General features: G+C 38.8%; 1 protein-coding gene across 1 annotated transcript in view; it reads left to right on the forward strand.

Moving 5' to 3' along the window:
- The first annotated feature begins 309 nt into the window (after window positions 1-309).
- The window catches only part of acss3 (acyl-CoA synthetase short chain family member 3), a 55,443-nt gene continuing 29,040 nt past the window's right edge, over window positions 310-26,712 (forward strand). The window contains exons 1-9 of the mRNA XM_042511754.1: window positions 310-804; window positions 3,382-3,526; window positions 4,104-4,292; window positions 7,118-7,252; window positions 11,513-11,653; window positions 12,642-12,722; window positions 13,101-13,196; window positions 15,915-16,066; window positions 22,915-23,018. Coding sequence (XP_042367688.1) covers window positions 476-804; window positions 3,382-3,526; window positions 4,104-4,292; window positions 7,118-7,252; window positions 11,513-11,653; window positions 12,642-12,722; window positions 13,101-13,196; window positions 15,915-16,066; window positions 22,915-23,018 — 1,372 coding nt within the window. The 5' untranslated portion in view covers window positions 310-475. The remainder of the gene's footprint in view (window positions 805-3,381; window positions 3,527-4,103; window positions 4,293-7,117; window positions 7,253-11,512; window positions 11,654-12,641; window positions 12,723-13,100; window positions 13,197-15,914; window positions 16,067-22,914; window positions 23,019-26,712) is intronic.

A 26,712-nucleotide genomic window follows, 5' to 3' on the forward strand; every position in this document is an offset into this window, starting at 1 on the left:
TAATAACAACAATAATACAATAATAACAATAATAATAATAATTCTATTTACTTTCAAAATAACCGTTGCTTGGGGCCCAGAAAAGTCTAGGACTGGCCTTGCATGTACCAAACAAGTGTCCCACTTCACCTAAAATTACCCTATTTCTTATGTGAACATCATCTTTCACGTATATTTATATGAATATTTTGTACGGTCTGTTCTGCGGTTTGCACTAATACCAGTTTATGCGTTGTGTAACAGTTTTGATTGTAACTCAAAGCTCCTCCTGCAACAACCACATCCAGTTCAGAGTTCGCATTCCTTGAGGATATTGTGAGGATTTCTTGCTTGACTCCCTTTACGTGGCCCCACATGACGTTGCTCGGACCTGAACCGTAGAAGCGCCCTACACCTGCAGGAAAACACCGGAAGCAGGAGAAGAAACGAGCGAAAGTTTCCCATTTTACAAATAACAACAGGAGCAGCAGCAGCGATGCACTTCCAAATCAAACACCTCCTGCGGCTCAATCACTGCGCCTCAGTTCAGCGTGAGAGGACACTCGGGAGGAAACTGTGGTCTGTGTCGGCAGCTGCACAACAACAACGTGGCGTGAGAGCAGCAGGATCGCATGCTCCTGCAGACTTGAAGTATTTCGCCCTGCAGTGCTGCAGAAACTATGCATCCGACACGGCGTACAGCCGAGCCTTCGCCTCAGCCAGGAACAACCCCGAGACTTTCTGGGGTGAAGTGGGACAGGATATACACTGGTTTGAGCCGTGGAGTAAAACTTTGCACGTTGAGGATCCAGTGTTTCCAAACTGGTAGGTTACAATGGTGCAAGCGAACAAACATTTTTAGTGCAACACGTCCATTTAACAAGTGTATTTGTGTCCAACAACACTGTAAACAAAGTGCTTTTCTCCCTAAAATCTCCCTAAAAATGTCAGCGATTCCCAGTTTCCCATAAAGCGTGAAATCCTTGAGAGTTTATAAGCTTTGAGGAAAACACCTTGACCCTGAAATACTAACATTTTCACAATAAAATCACGGAATCCTGTCAGCTCTTTGGACACTTAAGTCATGACAATTGCATGATCACCAAAATGTCTTGACAGCAGCAATTTCATAAGCTGTTTTTCTGATGATTTATTATATTAAGGGACTGTTCATTAGTTATGAGATTGGAGAGGTGGTGCAAAAAGGGGGAGGCATGTCAAATAATTTTCTATTCACCCAGGAGGGCTTAATTTTTTTTGTTTTGGCATAGTGGAATTGTTTATATCATATTTATTTTACCACCAATTTTTAAAAGACCCCCCCCCCCCCAAAAAAATAACAAAAAATATGCAAACCAGCCAAAAAAAAATGAGACACAAAACAATCAAAACAACCACAAAAAGTCACAAAATTATTACAAAGACACACCACCTCTGTCCCCTCATTATTTATGGGGGGAGGCATGTCAAATATTTTTTTATTCTCAGGAGGGACTTTATTTATTTTACCACCAATTTTTTAAGGAAAACATGGTCGGAATATTATTAGCTTAAACTTGTAATTTTAGAATTAAGTCACATTACTACTAAAGGTTGGGTAACAAGTATGTTTAGTATATTGGACTTTTATTCTAAAGATTGTAATAGTAAAAGTGTAAAAGGTTTTTTCCTTATTATTACAACTTTTTTCCTCAAAATTACGACTTAATTCTTGAAGTCTTTAACATGGCCCCTAATCCTCCGTCGTAAAAGAAAAACAGGCAAATGTAAAAATCTGAAGTAATAGTTAAAAAGTGACAGATGGGTCCCACATGACAAGCTAGCATCACATTAGTACATGACTTCCATCTGCCATCTTTGTTTAGCTTCGCATCTTTTAATATGGATAAATTTGTGGATTATTTTCTTCCATTTGGATAGATGAGTCTTTGTTTAATGTCTTCAAAAACTTTTAAGTGAAATGACCTGCAGCTTTTTCATTTTTTCTTATTGGTCTTGTTTTTATTTTTGAGATAATCAGCGGAAAAGTCCTGTAATATTAAAAGAGTCACAATTCGGGGCTTGACATTGTCTTAAATTCCACCAAATATAACTTAGATAATTGACAAGTACAAGTAAATTATGGTGTTTACAAGACGGAAAATGTCCTATTTCTAGTTTTTAATCTTAGCAAGCGTCGTTAAATTGCTTGACAGCCCACATGCACCTGCACCGAGAAGTGAAATTGAAAATGCTTTGTTTGTTTATTACGTGGGTGGAGTTGTCAATAATATCATCCAGCCGGGTAGAAAAAGCCAGAGCTGCCTGAATGTGGTAGCATTACAGTCATATTAAAATGAAGGACACACAGCCACTGATTTTCGCTGGCTTCCAAAACACCATCTGCTCAACCTGCTCGCTGCTCTTTATCCATATGCAGCGCACCAGAATGGATTGAAACTGTCGCTTTATCAAGTGCATTGATTTGTGTACTGCTGGCAAAGGCAGCTGCATATGCTTTAGCTTGAAGTGGTTTCATCAAGTTGTGTTCCAATTTTTAAGTAAAAGGAAAGAACCCTATCAGCCAAAAATATACCCTTCAGAGAATCACGTTTTTATAGATGCAGTGATAGAGACAGTGGCAAAGGAAATTGTGCTTAGAAACTCACAGCAGACAGCTAAAAATTACACAAAAGTGCCCCGAAGAGGCATAAAATAACTTAAAAGAGACAAGAAACAACCACAAAGAGACAAAAAAGAATCGAAATGACCACAAATAGACACAACACAACTACAGAAGGACTCAAAATGCCCTCAAAGAGACACAAATTTGACAACAAAGAGACACAAAATTACCTAAAAGAAAAAAAAAAACCAAAAGTAACCCAAATAAGGTATAAATAAAAAATAGCTTTTAAAGAGACATGGATGACTACACACACACACACACACACACAGACACAAAACAACCATAAAGAGATAAAAAAAATACACAAAATGACCACAAAAAACACAGATAAACCCCAAAGAGACACAAATTGAGTAAAAAGTAACCAAATTTGTCAAAAAGAAAAACAAAACAACCACAAAATGAGACAAAATTACCACAAAGACACACAAACAGCCACAAAGAGACTTAAAATGCTCTTAAAGATATACAAACGACTGCAGAGAGACACAAAATTACCTCTAAAAGACAAAACAACTATAAAGAGATCTGTGTCCTATTTAGGAGCAGTGGTGGGGTCTTCTTTATGTCTGTGTGTTTTACATTATTTTCTCTGCAAACCACTGTAAGGTGCAAAGTTGGTCGTCTGATTTAAATTGATTGTGAATTTATAAACCTATAATAAGTATGCACATGTGTAAAAACACATATGTTCTCATATGTGATCTCTGAACGCTGTTGATTTTGTTTGTCAGGTTTGTTGGTGGGAAGCTGAACATGTGTTACAACGCTGTGGACCGTCATGTCGAGAGCGGCCGTGGAGAGCAGCCCGCCATCATCTATGACAGCCCAGTGACTGGAACTAAACAGATAATCACTTTCAGGGAACTTCAGCAGCAGGTAAATGGTGTTATTAGCGGCTGACAACACAGAACTGAGACGCAGGAAAAGTTTGAGCACTGTATTTAGAGTTTGTCTGTGTTACCATGACAATAGATACATTTCCCATCCCTTAACTGAGACAGTTTTCCTGCCGCAGCTGGTGGATTGAGCCAACATTAACATGTAGGACAACAAAACACAATAACAAAAACAGAAGGAAATTATTAACTTGATTTTGAGCAGATGCTTCAGTTTAATCAGACTCAATTGCATGCACTATAATCAAAACGTGCTTTTTACTGCCTCTGGAGCAAAAACACAATTAATTTAATGTGATTTAATTAAATTTACAAAAACATACTGAGTTCTTTCCATTTGTCAGGCTATGTCCAGCTGAAGGCAATCTGTAATAGACTTAAATTCACAGTTATTTTCAAATTAATAGCCCAAAACCAAAAACAAAATTAATAGAAAAATCCCAGATGCACAGTGTTTATTAGTTTATGTTGGTTGTCATAGTCATGAGCAGTTATCTAGAGCGGTTTTATGCAGATATTGGAAATATTAACAGTACCTGCTCTGTGTGTTGATCCAGGTTTCCAGGTTGGCCGGAGTGCTGGTGAAGAATGGCGTACGAAAAGGAGATCTGGTCGTCATCTACATGCCCATGGTGCCGCAGGCCATGTTCACCATGTTGGCCTGTGCACGCATCGGCGCCCCACACAGCCTCATCTTTGGCGGCTTCGCTTCCAAAGAGCTCTCCGTCCGCATCGATCATGCCAAGGTTAGAAAATCTTGTTATTATCTGAGATTTATCATTTCTTGAGCTGTGAAAACAGGACGGCAGGATCTTAACTAATTCAGTGTGAGTCTCAGTGCCTTCAACACTTATTGAGGACAGGCTGATGTGACGGCTTTTTGTTCTTTTTATATTCTTTTCGGTTGTTTACGATGATGTTGAGATACAAAAACAAATGCAGAGTGAAAACAAAAGAGAAAATACTCAGTAAAAGTAATTGCACACTGAGGCAAAGTGATTTGAGATCATTGTTTACCTGTCGGGGTGTAGCGGGCATGTTGATCTTGAGAATGCGTTCTAGAGAAGTTTTTCAAGTTTAGAATAAAACTGTCAAACTTGAAGCGCATGAGGCTCGCTAGTTTGGTTTAGTCCTGTGTAGGGTTGGTAAAGGCAAGTTTATTTATACAGCACATTTCATACCCAAAAGGCAACAAACTTCATGTACCGAAAGTACCGAACTTTACTACTTCTTTTAAGGACATCAGCCAAATTATGTCAGTACCACCGAGCACAGATTTATGTCAAATCCATCAGTGTCAGTGTCTCTGACCCCTTTTTCACAAACATGGAACAGGTTGCTTTCCAGTGCCCACACTTAAACCCTTGAAACCTGAGAAACTTGGCTTTAATTTCTTCCAATACATAGGAAGAAAGCCATGAGTGACCTAACAAGAAATTAAACCAAATTATCAAAAAAGTATTCAAATGTTACAAGAAAATCACCGGAATGAAAAAGAAAATGGAAAAAACAAACAAACAAACAAACAGAAAAACAAAGACGGTAGTGACTTTGAAAATGTGCTAAAATGTGAGTTTAATTAACTGTCAATATAAACTTATAATTAGTTAGTTTCCTGGACATTTCCCCCTATTTTTTAAAAAAAGTCTGATAATTTTCTCCCTCTTTGCTCTGTCTTTTTTTCAGTGAATTTTCTTGTTGGCTTTTCCCAATTTCTTGCAATTTGCAGGACATTTGTTGCCAATTTTGGCCATGTTTTCAAAAGGTTTAACTGTAAAAAGCACTTTGTGCTACACAAATAAAGTCTGATTGATTAATTGATTGACTGATGTGTATGTAATTTCAATATGTCTTATGTGCTCCATTTATTTGGTGCACAAACAGAACTTAAGGCTTATTTCCTGAGCTCAGAACTGATCTGAGGGATAAAATACGTGAGAGCGTGATGAGAGGTGGATTTATGATAAACTGAGTGTAGGGGGTTGAGAGAAAAAGCAGCAGCATGTCTGCAGATGATGCCACCATAATGTAGGACTGATGAAAAGAGTAGCTCGACTTGAGGCAAATATTTCTACTCTCTGACTCTGTGTTGCAGTAAATAGGTGAAGACTGGTAAAGACCGCCTCTTGCTCTGGAAAAAATGCGTGAACTTTGTTGTGCTTGTAGTTTAAGGCTGACAAGTGCATAAGTGTTAAAGAGCACCGATGTGCACCATTCACCCCTGCAAAATATCTGTAACACTGAAAGCCAGAGGTGCCCGAGGCCTCTTTGTTTTTGTAAACTCACGATGAATCATTCACAGCGGGAAGCGCTTGACTTGCAGTTTCTTTCTGCAGTCGTACACTGAAGAATGATGCCAGCGCCATCTGCACTGAGATTTTTTAACAGTTCAACAGAAGATTTAATGGACCCTTCGGACATTTTGACAGGAACTGTTTTTGAGGATGATGATCTGGTGTTGAGCGATGTGTTTACACAAACATAAATCTCAGGTGAAATACAGTATTATGAAGTATTGCTCCCAGCTCCTTGATCCAGTGTTTAAACTCTATTGTCGAGGTTCTCTCCAGGGAATGTGTAACGCTGAAGTATTGTTGACTCAGTTCTTTTCAGATGAATAGTTAATAGGATCTACATGAATGAGAACACTTTTTTTTTCATAGAAATTAATCCCTCTTTTGCAATTCAGCAGAATAGTATAGAAAAGGCATTTGAGAGGTTCTTGTTTAGCACCCTCTGTAGACATTTCAGTGCTTTATAATAGACACTTGGGCAAATCACTACCACTGAGTGCATCTCTGTTAGGGACCCTGTCCTTCAGGTTTTTGAATATGTGCATCAAAATTTAACCTTTTAAGTCTGTGTCACCAGACATGTCTTTCCTTTGTTGAAAACATGGCAGCTACCAGCGTAACTCTTTTTTAAAAATTTATTTTATTATTATTATTTTATTTATTTATTTTGTTGTTAAAATTTGTTTCATTGTTGCTGTTCTTTATTTAACTTTTTCCCCCCCCCCCCCCCCTTTTTTTTGACTTGCAAGTTATTAATAATCCAGTGGGTGTGAAGCAGGAGGTTGGTTAGGAACTTGTTTCAGATATTTTTATTTTTTGTGATTTTTGGGGAATATAAAAAAAAAAAAGTTTAAACTTTCGCTTTCTGAAATTTGCTTTTCGGAACATTCCTAATTTAAATCCTTCTTGTAACTGGGAAATATGTCAGTACAGACGCTACAGACTTTCCAACTGCATTTCGCTGGGACTGTAAAACCTGAAAAGTTACAGAAAATATGACTCTGTAGCAACACCAGGTATGTTGTGAGCCTGCTATTGATCGACTTAATATTTCACGCATGTATGTGAACTTGATTTGACTCGATGCTGGAGAGCTGCCACAGGCAACAGACTCACACCATTAATACAGTGTTAAAAAATACACCAAAACAAATATTCAAGCCGGCTTTGATAGGAGCACTAGATTCTGTTTCTAATACAGATCTAGACACCTGATGCTGACGGTTCTTGACATTTTGACACAATCCAATTTCTCCACTGATCTCTGTGTTTCTCAGCCCAAGCTGATGGTTACAGCCTCGTTTGGCATCGAGCCCGGCAGAAGAGTGGAGTACATCCCCCTGGTGGAGAAGGCCTTGGAGCTGAGCTCTCACAGGCCCTCCAAAGTCCTCATCTACAACAGGCCTAACATGGTAAGAAGCACAAAGCATCGTAAAGCTTAATTTGTCAATGTGGTGTCATTTCTAAACCCGCTGGCTGTGTGACAGAATGTAAATGTGTCCGACATATGGCAGCCATATGTGAATCTAATTAATGTCTCAGTATAGCTGCTGTTGGGAGAAAAGGTTTTCCTAAGGCTGTTTGTTGCAGTTTCTAACATATAAAAAAGGATTTTATCATTGAACTAAATACAGAGCATTAGGTTTTATTTTATTGCCTAGAGCAGTGGTTTCCAACTGATGGTTTGCAGGCCAAAAATGGGTCGCAGGTGCATTCTTAATGGATTGTTAGTGACTCATGACAATGTCAAGTATGTAACTTACTTATTTCTAACTCTTCCTCCTACCCTTCTCCCTTTTGGTATTTTTCTCCCGCTAATCTCCTGATTTCATAGTGATGTGACTCAAATGGGTTTTTTCACAGTTTCTGTGATATATACAGACTGTAGGATATGTGTCGTTGTTCTTGGAAACCTAACCCAAATGACAACGCCTGACCTGCGCCTGACATGCGAGCTGAGACCTGACACGAGATCTGATCGTAGCTTTGCTGGAGAAGACTGTATGACCAGTTTTCTGTCATATGTTTATCTCATAAATGAGGTCCATAATTCTATGTCTCTCTGTCACGTCTCACTGGTAGTTTCCCCACGTTTCTCTGTAATCTGTGTTTAAAGACGCAACAGCCTCAGCAACAAAAAGCCACAGATTACTTGATAGAGAGCCAAATGTTTCAGAGTTTCCGTTGATGCTCAGATAAATAAGTCACATCCTTCTGACCACAGAGAGAAGCTGCTGATGAGGGTTGACACAGAGTTTATCGGTGAGTGGTGTCAGCGTTTGCGCAACACTCCCAAGGAGACGTTAGAGCAGAATGGCTGCACTCACAGAGATCTGCTTCCTGCTGTTTGCTGTCATCAACAACATTCACGCAGAAGAACTCATCACCGTTAAGGAGGAACGAGAATCTTACACCTTCGTCCTTCCCAAGGAGGCCGACTCCTGCCTGATCTCCAAATTTGTTGGTGAGGAAAAGCTCGTCCTGTGGAACACCTCTGACCTCTGGTCCGACAACTCCACAGTGCCTGAAGACTTGAAACGACGACTCTCAGTCATCAGCACGGAGAATAATTCTTCTCACATGATCCACCACCTGACCCAGTCAGACTCCGGCCTGTACCAAGAGGAGTGTTGGACCGACGGCAAAGTCACATATGAGAAAAGCAGCAGTGTGATTATCTGTAGCTTAATATATGAGATGAACATGTTTCCAGTGAAGCCTGGTACAACCGAGAACCTGAATTGTTACAAAGAGACTGACGATCTCGATGTCCTGTGGCTCCAACGTGACTTTAGATATGAGCAGACAGGGTGGACCAGAGTTTTTGGGGACAATACGACATTAGTGATGGACGAAGGAAGATTCCAAGTGGTGAAAAACACATCAGCTCTTCAAATATCCAACTTGACAACAACAGCCATTAGAGAGTACACCTGTCTGGTGATGGACCAACAGCAGTGTGTCAGCAGCCAACCTGTAGAGGTATACCTGTTCAACGATATGATCTACCGCTCAGTTGGTGAGACGGCCGTGTTTCGATGCCCTGTCACTGATTTCAGTGATGACCAGCCCCCACGTTGGAAGTCCTACACTGAGCAAAAAAAACCTGTCTATGGTTTCAGTGGACCAAAACTACTCTTTGGTGATATCATCACTTACATTAAATGACACAGGTGTTTATGAATGTGAAATCTCTATGAGAGACTATGGAAGGTATTTCATGATTGTGTGCCCCAAATTTAGCCCTCCTGCTGTAGAGCTTTTCTCAGAGGGAGAGGAGGTCACCCTCGGTTGCAAAGATGCCAAAATGGGTGACATGTGCTTGTGGTTCTTCAAGTCGATCCAAACAAAAGGCAGAATTGTCAGTATACAGTCTAATCTGACCATGAACAGCAGGAGCATTCTGCCTGATGGGTGTTTGGTTATCTCTAACATCTCACTAAAAGACAAAGGAGAGTATTGGTGTGCAGTTCTTGAGCCAGATGGTCAGTGTATAACAACGAGCAAAACAGTGTTAATGTACAGAGATCCGTTTGGGATTCACTCCACCTTCTACAAAGTGAGATGCTCATTGCTCAGTGGACTGCTGGTGATGCTTTGTGTTGTTGTAGTCGCAGTGAACCAGAGGACCAGGGGAAGAGAGCAGCTTTGAGCTCAGTCACACAGTTCATATGCAGATTTCCTCACTGTCTCTGATACACTGTGTTATATAATACATCTGAAAACATGGACACAAAAGACAGAATGACAGAGGGAAAGTTTACTGTGTATGTGTACATACACTGTACATATGAGCATATGAGATGCTTTACAAAAAATCCATATCAACTCATTTTAACACACCGATCAACACAACACATACCAGCGTTGTGTTCATCTCCTCACAGCTAACACTCTGCCTTTTATTTTCTCTATTTATTCTATTCCATGTTTTTTTAAACACTTGATTCTACAAATGTCTTTTAAAAAATTGTTGTTAATTGTTTCTTTGATCACTTTAAACAAACATCAGATCTATATTGGATGTATGCACACACACACACACACACACACACACACACACACACACACACACACACACACACAAAATGTGCTTATTGGTAAACATGTATGAGACATATGAGATGTGTAAATATGTATATATGTATGTCTATCAATGCACTGCATAAATATATATAGAATTTTATTTTCTTAACTTGTTTAAATACCTATTTCAGTCTATTTTACTAATATTGTTATTAATATGATCTGTTGTTAATTTCAGTCACTGTATTTTAACTGTAATTGTGCTTTGACAACCACGTCCTGCCAATAAAGCTTGTTGAAATGAGTTGAACTGAATTTATTACAGAAATAACAAACAATAAATAAGTGAAATAATAAAAGAGTTGAAAAATGAGATGGGAAGTAAGAAAAATAAATACAAAACAATTATAATTATAAAAATTAGACGTAACTATATATGTTAGACTGCTACAAATATATTAATATAAATGAATATATAAATAAGTGTATATATATATATATATATATATATGGCACAAACATGTACTAAGACTTAACAGTGAACTTATATGATTTTGGTGGTCAAAGGTCAAAGTCATCTTTACCTGACAAAACATGTTTTTGGGTCATAACTCATGAATTAATATGCTAATTATGACAGAATTTCACACGTATGTGTAACTGGATGATGTTGTATATTGAAAAGGTCAAAGGTCAACCTCACTGTGACATCATTAATGTTCTGCAAAAACTCTTCTGGCCATTAATCATCCTAATTTCTCAGGAACAGAGAAACTGACATTTGGTCGGATATTGAATTGGTGACACTAATGTTAAAATCACCTGCAAGGCAGTAATTCTAGTTTGGAAGATATTACATGGTGGACATGAGCCCATTATCAGTGCAGTCAGAGAAATGGTTTTCATTGGAAATTCACCGGAAACTCATCCCATTAAAATCATGTGAAGCACCACTTTGAAGGTGGTTGCGGCTGCTTTATCAATTACTGTATTGAGCGAGCGAGAGGTTGTGGTCCTGTGGACACGGCTTCCAACATGAAAGCGCTTTTACATCAGCCAAGTTTTTCTCCAGCTTGGCTTTGAGTAAAGTGAGTAAAATAGGATGCATTTCAGACAGCTGGAGGTTATATGGGCCGTCTGTCCTCTGCCTCCAGAGTCTGTGTGCTATTGAATGATGTCTCAGTCTTGAGCTCATTCTCTGAGAACCAAGGAAAGAAACGACTTTTCTTTATCCTCCTGGGATGATTTAAATGTTAATGAAATGAAAGTATCAAAGAGATTTGAAATGAGACAGATGTCAGAGATATAAGGGGCATTATTCTGTGACCTGACTTTACCTCTGCTGGTGACTACAACTGATTATAATGACTGATTGAAGCTGGAACAGTATTTAAACAGAAACATATATGTATAATTTTTCCCTAGTCACTTGCAAAGCAGGCAAGTAGTTTCCCCCAAACCATAAAATCAGTTTTGCAAAACAAGTCTCACCACTTGAGTAAATGAAATTGATCAATAACACCCGGAGTATCTATTATGGCCATTTGAAGCTATGAAGCACTCTTCACCAGCTTCCTTTTAGAGCAGTTTTCTAGGCATAAAAATAAGCATATGTTTCTCATCTTTCTTTCTTTCTTTTTTTTCAGGAAAAAGTATCATTGAGTCCTGAGTTGAGTCTGGATTGGGAGGAGGAGATGGCTACAGCTCGGCCACACGACTGCGTCTCTGTTCCCTCCAATCACCCTCTCTACGTCCTCTATACGTCCGGGACCACGGGAACGCCAAAGGTACTGACATTACAGGGCTGTGATCAGCAGCAGGGAAAAATCAATACCTGATTCATACTCATAAGAGATTATCTGTATTACTCGACACAGATTGGGGATAACCGCAGCCAAATCAACCCAGCTTCAGGAAACTGAAAAAACTTAAGTTACAATATTTCAAATTTGGATTGAGGCTAGTGTCTGATCATTTTTAATGCTTTTTATTATGCATGTATTAAGATATATATTAAGACATATAAGAAAGTGTTTTGGTGAAATGCAGTACATGTCAAATCAGCACTTGAGTATTGTGTTAGTATCAAATCAGTAAATTAGCACATCACTTCATCCCTAATGGTTATGGATATCACGAAAACATACATTGTTACGCAGACGGAGGGTTTACAGTTGGCCCTGTTTGTATAAACACTGTCAGTTTTGCAGACCTCTTGCGTGACACATCTGTTCTTTGACTCTGCAAAACAATTCAGGTCCAATCTAAACACCGTCACTGTGACATAAATAAGATTTCCACTGCAGGAGCTGGAGCTCTTGCAGGAGGAATTGCCTGCAGGCAGTTTCAAATGAACCTCCCCCCAGCTCCTTTCAAATAGCATCACTTTGTCTTGGACCAACAGATGATATAAAATATCCACCTGCTAGCTACTACCAGAGCCTAATAGTGCTGTTACTGGCAGCTTTTTTCCTCTGCGACTGGCTGTGACTCTCCCAGTTATTGCTGTAGGGAGACTATAAGTTTGAGAACATCTCTATAATTGGAGACAGGAGGACTTGAGGATACTATTCAGCTCCAAAATATTTTAACAGCACCATTAACAAATAAAAGTGGGACACTGGAGTCAGTCTGAGAAGCAGTCATTTGAAAATACCATCCCCTTTGACTGCAGCCGGGCTGAGCGGCTGTGTTTAGATTGATATTATACGCCTGCCTCTTTGCCCAGTGCAATACCTGTCGCCAGTCTGATGTTTTTCTTATCTTGTCCCTCAGGGTGTTGTGCGAGACACTGCAGGCTACGCTGTGATGCTGAAATGGACCATGTCAAATATTTATGGACTCAGTCCTGGAGATGTAAGGCAATAAAGCATCCTCTTTTGAATCTGAGACATGTTTGAAAAAAACCCAAGAAAACAGCATGCAGTCAGCAAAGAGATAGATTGCTGTGCACTTGAAAGCAGATCTGGTCACCATGTAATATTTATGGTAACCGAGCAGTCATGTGTTTTGGAAGTTGTATGTTTTGCTTGCGCTTTTTATTTTCCTTTACATTCATCATTTATACAACATAAGCTAGTTGGTGCACATTTATAATTCCTTCTAGTGTTTATTTTTAGCATTTATAGGCTCAAAGGGAATTTATTATAAATAGAATGCTCTTCATTTATTAAGTAACACTTGATGCACTGCGCTCAAAATGAAACCAGAGTAACATATTCCACCTGTTTGCAGGTTTGGTGGGCAGCGTCAGACCTTGGCTGGGTGGTCGGCCATTCATACATCTGCTATGCTCCTCTGCTCCATGGCAACAGCACAATACTCTACGAGGTATGTCTCTGTAGACCAGCAATACTCAGCTTTCTTTGTCTGGGGGCCACTTTTGCAAAATTACAGGAGGCCAGGGGCCAGTTGCGGCAGCCTCATACATGTTCTGTTCAGGATTGTAGGATGTTTTTAGGATTTTAGTACATTTCTGTGACTTAAGGATGTTTTTCAGATTTTAGGACATTTTAGGACTTAAGAATGTTTCTAGGATTTTAGGATATTTTTAGGACTTTTGGATATTTCTAGGATTTTAGGATGTGTCTCTAATTTTATGATAGTTCTAGTATTATAGGATTTTTCCTTGGATTTCAGGACGTTTTGAGGATTTTAGCACATTTCTAGCATTTTAGTACATTTTGTGGATTTCAGAACATTTCTAGAATTTTAGGACATTTTTAGGAATTTTGAATTAATCCAAGTTGAAAATATCATCAGGCTCATTATCTGTCTTGCTTCTGCTACTGTTCCAGCTCGCTCACTACAAGTGTTAAAGTAAAGCCATGACTCTTTGGGTTCAGCTGATACTCACGATTATCCTAATAATGTAATTTTACCACAAACAACTTACTGTGAGTGTTTTTATTGTAATCCACGATAAAATCATATATCGTCCCATCCCGACCCTCCATCATAGGGCAAATACATTAAATTGAACCTTAACCACGTTTAAGAAAAATTACAATAAATCTACCTTGTACCTTATTCCTTATTCCAGTTCTTTTATTATACCCTTTGAGGTTTTTAAAACAGTTCTCAAAGACTCAAAGCGCTTTCACACCGCTTGTCACATTCACACACACATTCATACACTGAGGGCTGAGGTTACCATACAGGGTGCCATCTGCAACTCAGTGAACCACTCACATACACTCACACACTCACGCACCGATAGAACAGCCATCAGAAGGAATATAAGGTTCAGTATTTTGCCCAGGGATACTTTGACATGCAGACTGGAGAAGCTTGGGATCAAACTGCTGACATTCTGAGCGCTGATGTAATAAATGGTCCTCAGCATAAAAAACTACATTGTAAGAAGCACACAGAAAGACCAAGAGACAGGCAAACATCCTTCTCAGTGCTGGTCTGCGTATTTTGTTGCATGCTAATAACCCCCGACATAATAAATATCCTGCAGGGAGAACATACTCCACTAGCCGATGGGCAGTCAGCTCACAAAGCAAAGCCAAATTACCTGTAATAATCGGATGCATCAAGTGACTGTTCAAAAGACACAGTCATGCAGAAAATATTAAGCTTGTTTATGCCTAATTACCATTCATCTTACGAGAAGTTGGGTGTGCTGCATGTCAATGTTGAGCTCAGTGGAAGGGCTGCGTCCTGAAGATTTGAACTGATACAATAATAATAATAATAATAATAATAATAAATTTAAATTTAAATAGAATTTTTCTGTTGAGCAAGTACAAAGTGCTGTCCAATATGAGAATACAAACCAAAAGCATCAATAATGAAACATATGCAGATACATATACACATAAATACATACATATACCTATGCATACTTACATAGTGTCCTGTTTGGACAGTACGGTGTGTTCTCAGTTATAAACAAAGTTAAAAAACAGTCTAGCTGCTTCATTTTGAACAATTTGGAGCTGTCCTGTAGCTCTAATTTTTAGCAGGTAAACATGGCGCTACAATAATCAAGGTGATAAAAGAGCGCATATTATTTTTGCTGTTTTTGAGTTATTATCCATGATGACACCCAGGTTTTTTGTTAAGTGAGGAGTGATTGGGCCTTGGAGCTGCTGAATTTGTTTTGCAACGTGTTCAGGACCAGCGATTGGATATACTGTAAATGGGTAAATGCATGGAAATACAATAGTTACAATGGTAGGCAGCTCTACAGCAGCGCCGCAACAACAAAAAGCACATACCGCTGACGCAGTGTAGCATGGGTGTAACCTCCAGGGCAGGTGATGCACACTGCATGCAGAACATCCTCAATACAGCCTCTCTAATACTACACACCGTTCGGTTTTCTAAATACCGCTGATACTGTAATACCATAGTACCATCCATGCCTAATACACAGTCTTTCTCTCACCTGTAGGAAGCGGCGCTGCTGGTCAGTGAATTAATCTGACTTCCTTAAATCAATGTTTGGCTTCAGCCACGGAGGTGTTCTCACATGGCTCTTGTGCTAACAGTTCGTCTCTCTTCAGGCATGATGCTGCCAACCTCTTGTCTTCCCTCTGATCAATACACAAACACAAATATTTATCCAGAGCAAAAATGACAACCAGAACTCACTGCCGCTGTTTACCATTCTCATTCATCTGTGGTTGTCTTCTCACAGTAGAGACGGGCGAGTTGAATGGCAGACACACAGTGGAAATTGCTGTTGGACTCATTTGCCTGCAGGCTTCTTTTGTCCATGTCTTTTCTTCAGGATAAACAATGCTCCAATAGTGCAACTGTGTTTTCTAATCCTTGGATTTCGGGGGCCCATCTGTCTGGAAGGCAGCCTTCCAGTGAGCCTCTCCAGTTTAAACAGCTGCTCTATGAATATTCATGCTTTGCAGTTCACAGTTGAAGTGAGTTTGCACAGCGTAACATTGTAGAAATATTGCTGTAATGTTTTTGAGCTTCCATAATAATCCATGTATCTGCTATTCGCTCCGCAGACAGTCCCGTCATATGATTTATACGCCTGCTGCAGTTTGTGAACCGACCAGCTGTTTTTCTGTTTTACAGGGTAAGCCTGTTGGGACTCCGGACCCTGGGGCGTTCTTCCGTGTCCTCTCTGAACACGGAGCCTCGTCCATGTTCACCGCTCCCACCGCCATCCGAGCCATTCGCCAGCAGGACCCTCACGCTGCAGTTGGGAAAAAATACCCCCTATCCAGGTAGAAAGCAACACTTCACACAACAGGAAATTCCCTCGTAAAACTAAGCATAAAAAGTTTTGTGTAGTATTTCTAATAAATAAATATATTTTACACTGTACCATGGGGATTAGTCTTAAAATGACTTGCTGATAAATACATTCATATATTGACAGAGTGGTGTTCACTATTTTCAAAAATTTTTTAGACTATATGATTGATTTTTATTAAAGTCACAGTTGTTTCAGCCCTAATGGAGATTGAAAATCCAAATTCAAAAGAAGCCCACATTCGTGTTTTGCAGGTTATTAAAAAAAACAACATGAGTAACAGGTAAATACGATAAAATAATAAGAAATATGTAATAGAGACTAAAATGATCATGGTTATCATGATTCAGACTAAGGATAAATCTAACCTTTCTGACCCAGTGACTTAGCCCGGGATAGGTGGACGATAATGGACATGTGTATGATTTGAAATTGTCTTGCTTATATTTTTCATTCTAAAGCTCTGCACACACTAGCTCTTGATTTGGCTGATGACACCAAGCATAAATCATTTTTAGTAAACCCTTCAACCCATTAGACTATGATCCATGCTGCATGATATGGACTGAAACACAGAAATAATCTGTCATTAACTGGTGCTCTGAGAAACTTCATGTGAGAACTGTGTGTTTCGGCGTTAACCTGCTGAACCAACCCATGTTGTTTGTTGAGCTCTGAAATACCAGGAGTGATGTGTTTAAATATCTCACGGCTGACTGTGTTGTGCACAGCCTGTCCGGTCTTTTGTTAGTCTCCGGCCATCTGTTGATGCACAGCTCTCTCCGCCTTCACTGATCTGCGCCCTCGACTCTCTTGTGTTAATCAGGATGGCTAACAAACAATGGCAGGTCACTGCAGCTCACCTGCATTAAATCATACCACCAGAGCTTGTTTCCCTGGCTGCTGCCGCCTCGCTGTTCAGGTAAAGGTCTCTTGTAGCTCAGAGTTAAAAAACATTTTTCTTGGTATCAGTTTTTGCCTAGATGTTGAAATACCTCCTGAGATTATCAGAATCGTTAATTGTTTGGTGTTTTGCAGAGAAATTCGGCGGGGTCGTGGTGTCAATTCACCACTTTCATTCTGCTCAGAAGTGTGAAAATGCCTCTAAGCACACAATCATAAAGCAATTCGGCAGCGCGTGACCTTTGGCACCCGTGAATCATTCAGTGACTCCTGAATTGTGTGCTGAATTCGACGTTCTGCAGTTGTTTCCTGTGCTGAATGCACAACATTTTTTTGAATGCTGTACTTGCAGACAGAGATTATTTCCTCTGATATTTTTCCCTCCAATATTTGTCAGCATTTATCCTCTCAGTTTCGAACCTTGCCGCAATTAGTCATTTAAGCGACATGCTGTTTCTGCGTACACTTTCTTGTTCTTAATGCGCCTTTTCCCCTTGGAGGAGGCAGGTTAGTGAAAGATTACTGCATTTCCTTTTGGCGCTGAACAAAACATGTCACCATGACACAGAGGCAGCAATTGAAAGGAAGCAATGAAACATGATTTCATTTAAGCGCAGGGCGGCACAACGTCTGAGCCTTTCACGAGTAACATATGATATGTACTTTCAATTTTACAGCTCCAAAAACAGGTTTCCTGCCAATGAAGTGTGGCATTTTGAAGCACACAGTGTCTGATATTCTCATGGATCTTTAAAATGTTTGCTTAGTGGAGGAGTTACTGACTATTTGTCAGTTTTTGTCTATTCATTAAAACGGGAGTGTTTCTAACATTGCTGCCTAATGGATCCACATGTAGTCTATGGATTTTTCCACTTCTTATAACACATGGAAGGATATGTCAATATGTATAATGTTGTTTTTAATTAAGTGTGTTGATGGAAATGGTAAAACATTTTAGAAAACCATGTTAGCTTCATTATCAAACACATAATTTCATGCTAGAATGGAATTAAACAATAATTTGATACAGTTCAAATACCCTGTCTGCGGTTTATTGACACTGTGAGACATGTACCCCAAACAGAGGCTGCTCAGCAGTAATAGCGTTGGACCCTTATCATTATACTTGAGCCATAATACTTGTCACTATTGATGTGAAAGCTACAGTGAGAGTCTGGCTTTTTAAAGTTTTGGAGGCCGCAGAAATGTAGCACAACAAAAGGTGCCGAGACCCTGTGGGACGTTTACACCAGCAGATCAGTTCGGTTCAATTCAGTTCGATACGCATTTTTTTGTGTTTCCTTTGTGAAAAGTTGTGGATTGTACCTTTAGTAACTTTGGAACCATTCCCAGTTTTTGTCACCACTCTGCTTATGGTACCTAGCACTCAGATCCGGTACTAAAAGGTGGAGCTAGAAACCTGAAGCCGGTTGATTTATAGTAGAGAATGAACACTCTGTGCTTAGGACGGATTTAATGGCTGTTCGTACCATGACAAGTTTTTCATACATTAGTAAACTATAATGATAAAATGAAAGGATATTTCAGCCTCTATCAGCAGCTGCATACTGAGAAAAAAATAATTTAACTCAGGCAGCAATAAACCCCTGTTCTTGCCTGACAAGGTATAAATACACAAACCTGCTATTTTTAAATACCCTATTAAGACAGACTTTCACTCCAGCCTGCAGCCACGTTCTGTAGACAATAAATGGGACGCAGACTTCGCTCTGTGTCACCGGTGAACAAGGAAATATTTTAGTGTATTTTTGTGCACTAAGTACATTCGTTGTCCTGCACCCGTGTGTATTTTGACTGATTATGCACACATTAGTTTCTCTTAAGGAGCACGATCTGAGCAGTCTAAGAAAAATCTGAGCATCGGAATTGGCCCTGAAAAAACATATCAGTGGATCCCTAGTAAATATCATGTTATATTCTCAGGAGTTCATCTTAATAAAAGGCAAACAAGGTGCAAACATCACCACCTTCGACTGGAGCCGTGCACTTAGTCATTTGACAGCCAAGTTCACGACTTAGTCGCTTAGTCGTGAGTCTCAGCATCATCCTTTCACCAAAACAGTCAGTCAACAACAAAAGTTATATGGTCAAATACGTCCCAGACCACCTCTGCACGTGATTTGAGTGATCAGATCAATGGTGGTCAATAACACTTGTATTTAGTGCTGTCCACTTGCGATCTGATCACCCAAGATGCATGTAAATACCAGGTGCAAACAGCGTCTAAATATCAGTCTTTGTGCAAAACATCTCTGCCACCAACTTCAGTGTCTCTCATTAGTTCTCACTTTAGCTTTGGCACACTGAGCTCACCAAATCTGCTTTAAGCATATTAACAATTTGTAGACTTAAGACATGTGACAAAAGGTCAGAATGTGGATAACCTTAACCACCAAGAAAATGTTGTTTTCTGCTTTATCGGCCACTCCAAGGACAAACCGTAGAGATTATTGTGGCCTTATCTTTACAAACAGGCATAGAAATAGTTTTCATTGGTTAACATGTTGTGGCCAGTGTTACAGAGAGAGAGAGAATATTTGCTTTTACTATTAACATCTTTTTATGGCACTGAGTCAGTTCAGAGTACATTTACTAGCATTGTACTTTACCTTCTCCAGTAACCCAGAGTGGATGTCAGGATAAACCTAACAGGTGGCTAACTTGTTTGTCCTCATACTGTGCGCATGTGAGAAACTTTGTTTTAAAACAGATGGTGCTTAACTTCTAGATAATTATTTTTTTCTACATTTAATCATTTTAACAAGGTTTGGAACAACAAGCTATAATCTGAAATTACTCACACATCATTGTCATTTATGTTTTAGATAATGTCATTCATTTTTTTAAAGAATTTAGAAAGACTTTCTTAAGCTTTTTTCTTTCTGAAAACAGAACACGGATGTTGACACTGACTGTTACTGACTCAGTTTACGTCTCTGAGCTTGAGCAGCTGCCAAACCGTCGCCCTCCCACCACCATTTCTGGGGTCAGAGTGTCCCTTTGAATCCTCCAAACTTTACTTCTTTTTAACTCCTCAGAAAATACGGAGAAACTGAATTGTCCTTAGATAACTACAAGTGTGGTAGTGGGAGTATAGCAGGGTTTAGCTGGAACAAAAGGTCAAAGCCAGGGCATGGAGTCAATCATGCTTTTATTCCACATGTTATGTAGCCGGGAAGGATCTGCCTGACAGCTGAATGATGATACATTGTTCATGTAGAGGTTTTATTTTGGTCTTTGATTAAATTCTTTCATATTTAATATCAATCAAGGCATTTATTTAAAATTTCATCCTTAAATCTGTTTTTATGAGTCAAATAACCTTGAAGTTCTTGATCAACATGAATACAAGGTCGGAGCTACTAATTGGTGCCACTAAGTTTCCAGTGCACAAAGTAATGTAAAACTCCCCAGTAAGGATTAATAAGTTAAAATTTGCACAATTAATGGAATCTAAACAGCCATTTACAACTATATATATTAGATGTTGAATTGGGTGGTCAACCAGTCTGTAAACAAACTTGTCATTAGCTGTGAATCATTCATCACTAAACGAGGGATGCAAAATTTTGACATTTTTGCCGATATGCCGAATATTTACATGCAGTGAAGGTGATTTTCCTGTTCTGCATGTTGTCAAGTTACCCTTTTAAACTAAACTACTTGTGCTTGATGTTAAAATCTCTATTATTGGAGTGAATGGAGGTGTTATTTGCGACTGAACTGAATGAAGGCTTCCAGGCATCCTTCAACATCTGGGTGATGAACAAAGGCAGAATATTTATGATGTTTTTCTGCTCACTAACATGAAATCGCAACTTTTTTTTGTAGCCTGCCTTCCACGAACACAGTGTTTCTGAAAACCAGAGACTACATTATATTCCCTAGACCAAAGATCAGTCAAGTGCAAAAGAGAATAGAATATAATCCAGAGAGAGAAACAGACAAGATATGATTCAGTGGGGAGAAAGTGACATGATGAAAATCTCTCTGCCTGTTACTGAAGATAGAATATGGCTTCAAGTTTGATTGGAGTTGGAAAGTCATTTCACCATTGCAGAGGGTTGAGAGCGATGAGTGATGACCGGCGGTCATTTGTGGGAAAGTGTAGCAATGGGACAAGCATCTGCGGCTCCACTGTGGCCTGGACGTATAGGGGCTCACAGATGTCTCCACAGCTTTATAGTGAGCAGCCAGCAGTGTTGTGAATTCGTTATGAGCAGCCATCAGAGGGATTTTGGGAGAGAATGATGTGGGAGGAATCAAGGGAGGCTGAAGATAGAAACTGCAGTGTTTTGGGTCACCTAAAGGTCATGGAGGGAGGGTTTTATGAAGCAGCAGTTGTCCAAACTAGGAGGAAACTACAGCTCGAACATGGAGTGACTTGTGAGGGAGGGACAACTTTGACAGATTCAGATGTACTTGCAAGAGTTTGTGGTCTCCAGGTACTCCATGATCCAGGGTTACATCAGTGCTGATGGTGAGGTCATACGGAGGGCAAAACTTTATTAAGGAGAAAGAGCAGCTTATGGCTAATTTCTGCTGCGTGGTTCGGCTCAGCTCTGCTTGACTCGCTCTCAGTGTAGGTGGGACTTTAGCTGATTGTCATAGCGATATGACGTGAAACTGCCATAATAATAAAAATGATAATGATAATTTAGATTGATATTTATTTCGAACAAGACAAACAAAAAGAAAAAGATAAAAATTAAATAAAATGTCAATGACCGATACAAAAAAAAGATGAATTGCATAAATAAGCAGCAAGAAATTGCATCTTACATTTTCAAAAAGGAGTAGGAAGAAGTATAAACTGATTATTTCTTACCCCTTTCTCAGCTAATCAGTTAATTAATTTGTGAACTTCATCTACACTATAATAACAACAACAACTTTTTATATTTATAGCACCTCTAAAAACAGAGTTCACAAAATGCTTTGGCAAAAGCAAAAGCAGAAATAGGATACATAGAATACAGCAACAGAAATCCAAACGGACGAGACAAAACTAGGGTAAAGTTAGGATCAAATTAAAACAAAAGGACAAATAATTCAATATGCAGGATGCAAAATATCAATATAAAATAATACAAATAGACCAAAAACAACAAAAGCAATAAAACCACAAACAAAAGGAAATAAAATAAAACACATTTTTAAACAATTAAAAGACAAAATCAAATAAAAGCAAGTTTATAAAAATGGGTTTGAAGAAGTGATTTAAAACGAGTCACTGATTTGCAGGCAGGTCGTTCCAAAGATGAGAGGCCCTGATCCCGGTGCAACACAGCACGTCTTACTCTGTCCAGCTCTTGCTGAATCCACGCCTGTTAACGTTGTTATCATGTCGAGTAGAAACTTGCATGAATGCGCTAGTCTCCAACATTCTCACAGTTTACACCAATGCGAATAGACGAGACGGCATTTCTTCTCCATATTCAGGCTTATTATGTAGTTGAATATCATTTGTAGCTTCTTAAAGTAAGATAGTCAAATCATTCTGTGCAACCTCTCTAAATTCAGAGGTTCCCACTGCTGCAAAATTTCTCTGCTCAATTTTGAAACAATTTTGTCTCATCACGAGTTTTTAGTCTGAAGGGGGCTTTAACGACACAGATCTATGATGCAGATACGTCCACACTGAACTGACAGTAGTATGCCCTTTGTGACAAATTTTATTCTAATTTATGTTTATTTCTTCATACATTTTTTACATTTAAGTCTTCAGAAATCTATAGTTAATACTCTGAAACTGTTTTGAGCATGTAAACACTCAAACTTGGTTAAAACACATAAAATATATTCTGCCCTTGCATTTGTTGACCATTGCTGTGACAGAGCAGATGTATCAAGTTTCCTCAAGGTGATTGACAGATGGACTCTGTGTCCTTGCAGGTTGCGGTCGTTATTTTTGGCCGGCGAGCGCTGTGATGTGGAGACACTGGAGTGGGCAAAGAGGAGCTTTGGGGTTCCTGTCCTGGATCACTGGTGGCAGACTGGTAGGAAGATTTCTGCTTTCTTAGGACTGAATCTGACAACCATGACTTTTACCTCATTGACGCGCTCTATTTAAAGCTACACTGGGACGGATTTATAAATATATAGTGCACCTGTCTTGTCTGATTGCAAACATTTTCCCTTTTGGCCCAAAGTTGCATGTTGGGCAGGAAGCAGTAAATTGAAACTTGAAAGGAAAATGCAAAGTGACTCGTAGATATGAGTGACTGAGCTGTGCAGTGAAAGCTGGACAAAAAATGATGTTCTGTTCTCCTGCCTTTTTTAAAATTTTTTATTTTATTTTTTCACTCTGAGGTATAAAGCATCATATAACAGCCAGACCAGCATACAAAGTGTGCAGTTTCTGGACGTATTGTGACACAATTTCTGATGGTTAAAGCGAAAATTGTTTATACATTTATCCCCAACAATATGCTCTGTGTGAAGCTGCCCTGTGCAATTAATTATGTCAGTCTAGTAAGTTGAGAAGCGCTTCACTCTCAAACTTCAGGGATTAAGCTCTTATGATAAATATCCTGAGAAAGCATTTCAAGGACCTCAAGTGCTCATTAGCATGAACTGTATATAATGTTTTAATTTAACTTGATCTTTAAGACTTGGTCTCTTCTTTAGCTTATCAGTGTGAGAGGACTATAAATGTGGTCTTTGCTGTATTTTATTAGTCCATTGACATTAAATTGGCCTTGAGAAGAAGCATAACTCCAGGAAATCACTATTCCCTCGAAAGCCTGCTGTCATAATGAAGCACATTTTATCAAACTCCCCTTTTTGATGAATCCCTTTTATGTTTAGTATTATAGACCAGGGGATTGGATCTCATCTACTGGAGTCATTATGACGTTAAAGACCCCAATGTTTGATTTTCTAAGCATCTGTGAGAACTGATCATCACACAAAGCGACATCATTTGCACCAGTTATTTGACTCGCAATCACAATTAGATGGGGATGTGCAGCAGGGCAGATGAAAAAATGCTTTTGAGAACTGTAGATCATTTTGGAGAAATATCATCTTTTTTTCTTTTAACTTTTTTTTAACTAAGGGTAACTTCTTTTTTCAAAGTAGTTTTCAATCTGGACCTTATTTTGTAGGGATACATACTATTCTGGGCACATCATCTATATCGGCAGATGTTTAGATAGTGGCTCCAAAATTTTATATATATGTATATACAGTATATATATAATTATCTGAGCGGTTTTGAGGTATTGAGCATCAAAGTCTGGCATTCGAAAAAAGCAAAAATGAGTTGAACCTTTTTATGTACTAAATTAAAATTCCAAAAATGCATATTACTTGGGAAAAAAGGAAAACAATACAGAATAAGGATGTATAAATAACTCAATTTTGACAAAAATGTTACATAGAACCTTATGATGCTAAGGTATCTAAGTGTCTGAAAACATTATGGGAAGGATCCCTACAGAGATAGACCTTTATGTTAAAGAGTGAGATCCTTTTTGTTTAATCAAAAACAGCCCATAATCACAATTGCCGAACCCACCAGACCCCACTTTAATACATGCTCTATGCAGGCTAAAATTACTGTTTATTTTAAAGGAGTCTGGTGGTTTTGGTGATAGATATTTGACTTTTTAAACTAAAGTTTGACCTTTGCATAATGCGATCAGACATTTATGATAACAATCTGAGCCTGTTAGTGACAAAAGCATGCACTTAAGGTGGATGTTAACTGATGGTGCATAATTGCCCTGAGTTGTTACATTGCAGCCTGTTTTGTGGCTGCTGGCTGCAGCGCTCTTACTCAGTACTGGACCAATTTTAATAATGGTGGTTCCCATTAGTCACTTAGACACAGAAATATATAAAAATTGGGTCGAGGTTGCAAAGCATCAAAGTGACCCTTTAAAGAAGTCTAAAAGTACTAAAAGTAATTATGCAAAAAAACTCCACTTCATTGCACCTGAACTAAAATCTAATCTCTCGAGTATATGCATGCATTAAGGTTGATTTTTCTGTTCTCCAACTTCTTTTCAATATATTATTGATCAACACCCAGTAGGCCACCACAGATCTCCTCACCTCAAAATTTCACTCAGCCACAGTGAGGTGGGAAAACTCCCAGAGAGCATTGCTTCAACCGGTCACAATCCAGGGCAGCAATTAAACAGCAGGTTTGATTGGCATTCCCTTTCATGGAGTTCGCTAATGTTTAATTGACTTTGCGCCCGTATGGGACACTGAGTGACTGGCTGAGATGTGAGGACTAAGTTGTGTGCTTAGCGAAGAGATAAAGGAAAGAAAACAATCACGGGCACCTTGTCCATCAGTGGAGGAGCGGAAATTGAAATAGCTTCTGCACTGAAGCATGCTGTCAGCCAAACTACTTGATAATAAGTCTCAACTGTCCTAACTTAAGGGTCCAAAACAAAAAAAAATGGACTCAACCAACGGTACAGGGATTCTGTCGATTTTCACTAAAACAAGATTACAATAATTTGTGTTTAATCAGCCTTGGTGGAGAAGGGCTTTCATTTAGATCTGTCTACTCTTTGAAAATTCCATTAACATAGTCAATACTTCAGTGCCACATTGCACCGATGCACTTTAGATTAATGTCAGGCTCACGGAGGCTGAGTCACGATCATCATTTAAAAGGCTAGGTCATGCCCCTTAATTCACAGTCGGCTGGTTGTACATTTGACAAAGAGGGGAGAGTTTGTAGTTTTTTTTTTGAAAGTTTGTAATTTCTCCCTTCTTCACCTCACAGTCGACCTGTTATACAAATATTATACAAATGGCCGTTGTGGGTTTTGATGATAACATGCATAACTGAAATCCAGTGATAGATGAAGTATTGAGATCCTTTACTCAAGTAAAACTTGGTTACAAGTAAAGGTACTGTATTGAAAATGTTACTTAAGTTCAACTAAGTAAGTATAATCAGGATAATGTACTTTAAGTTTTAAAAGTAGTACCCAATGCAGAAAAAAAATTAATTAAAAAAAAATTTAAAAACAAGTAAAAAACACCCCAAAGATCAAAATTATTTTAAAAAAGAAGAAAAAAACATGAAAAAAACTCAATAAATATAAACAATATTGAAATTAACCCTCCCCAAATTTTGAAATCATTTAAAAAATAGGAAAAAACTTAAATGTTTTTAAAAAATAATTGACTCTAAATTTTCTATGAATCGACTTATTGACTCATCAACAATTGTTTCGACTGTAAACGGTCGCTCTAAAGCCTTCTTACGTTTTTTTATGCAAACATCTTAATTTATAAACAACACTGTCAACTTTATGTATTGAAGCAAAAAATACAGTATTTCCCTCTGAAATGTAGCGGAGTAAAGCACAAGGACTTCAATTTCATACTAAATGTACTTAGTTAAATTCCACCACTGTTGAAATCTTGGATTTCTAGCTTCCGCTGCATTGTATTAAGCCTCAGTTTTTATTCTTGAATGGGTACGATGCTTTTAGTTGGATGGAGCGCCTGAATCCAGGCACCGTGCCATCATGCTAATGTCAAACCCCGTCCTTCCCAAGTACCGGTGAGCTATGATAAACGTGCCGGTGACAGCGAAAGAGCACAATCGGTTGTCTCTTTGTTTTGTAATATCCTGCCTGCGAGAGCGGAGGATCGATGGCTGGACAAGACGACATCTCTGTGTTAAATATGGGATCAATACTGTTGTTGGACCGTCGT

This window comes from Plectropomus leopardus, chromosome 22 (assembly GCF_008729295.1).
Source record: "Plectropomus leopardus isolate mb chromosome 22, YSFRI_Pleo_2.0, whole genome shotgun sequence".
In the NCBI taxonomy this organism is placed as follows: Eukaryota; Metazoa; Chordata; class Actinopteri; order Perciformes; family Serranidae; genus Plectropomus; species Plectropomus leopardus.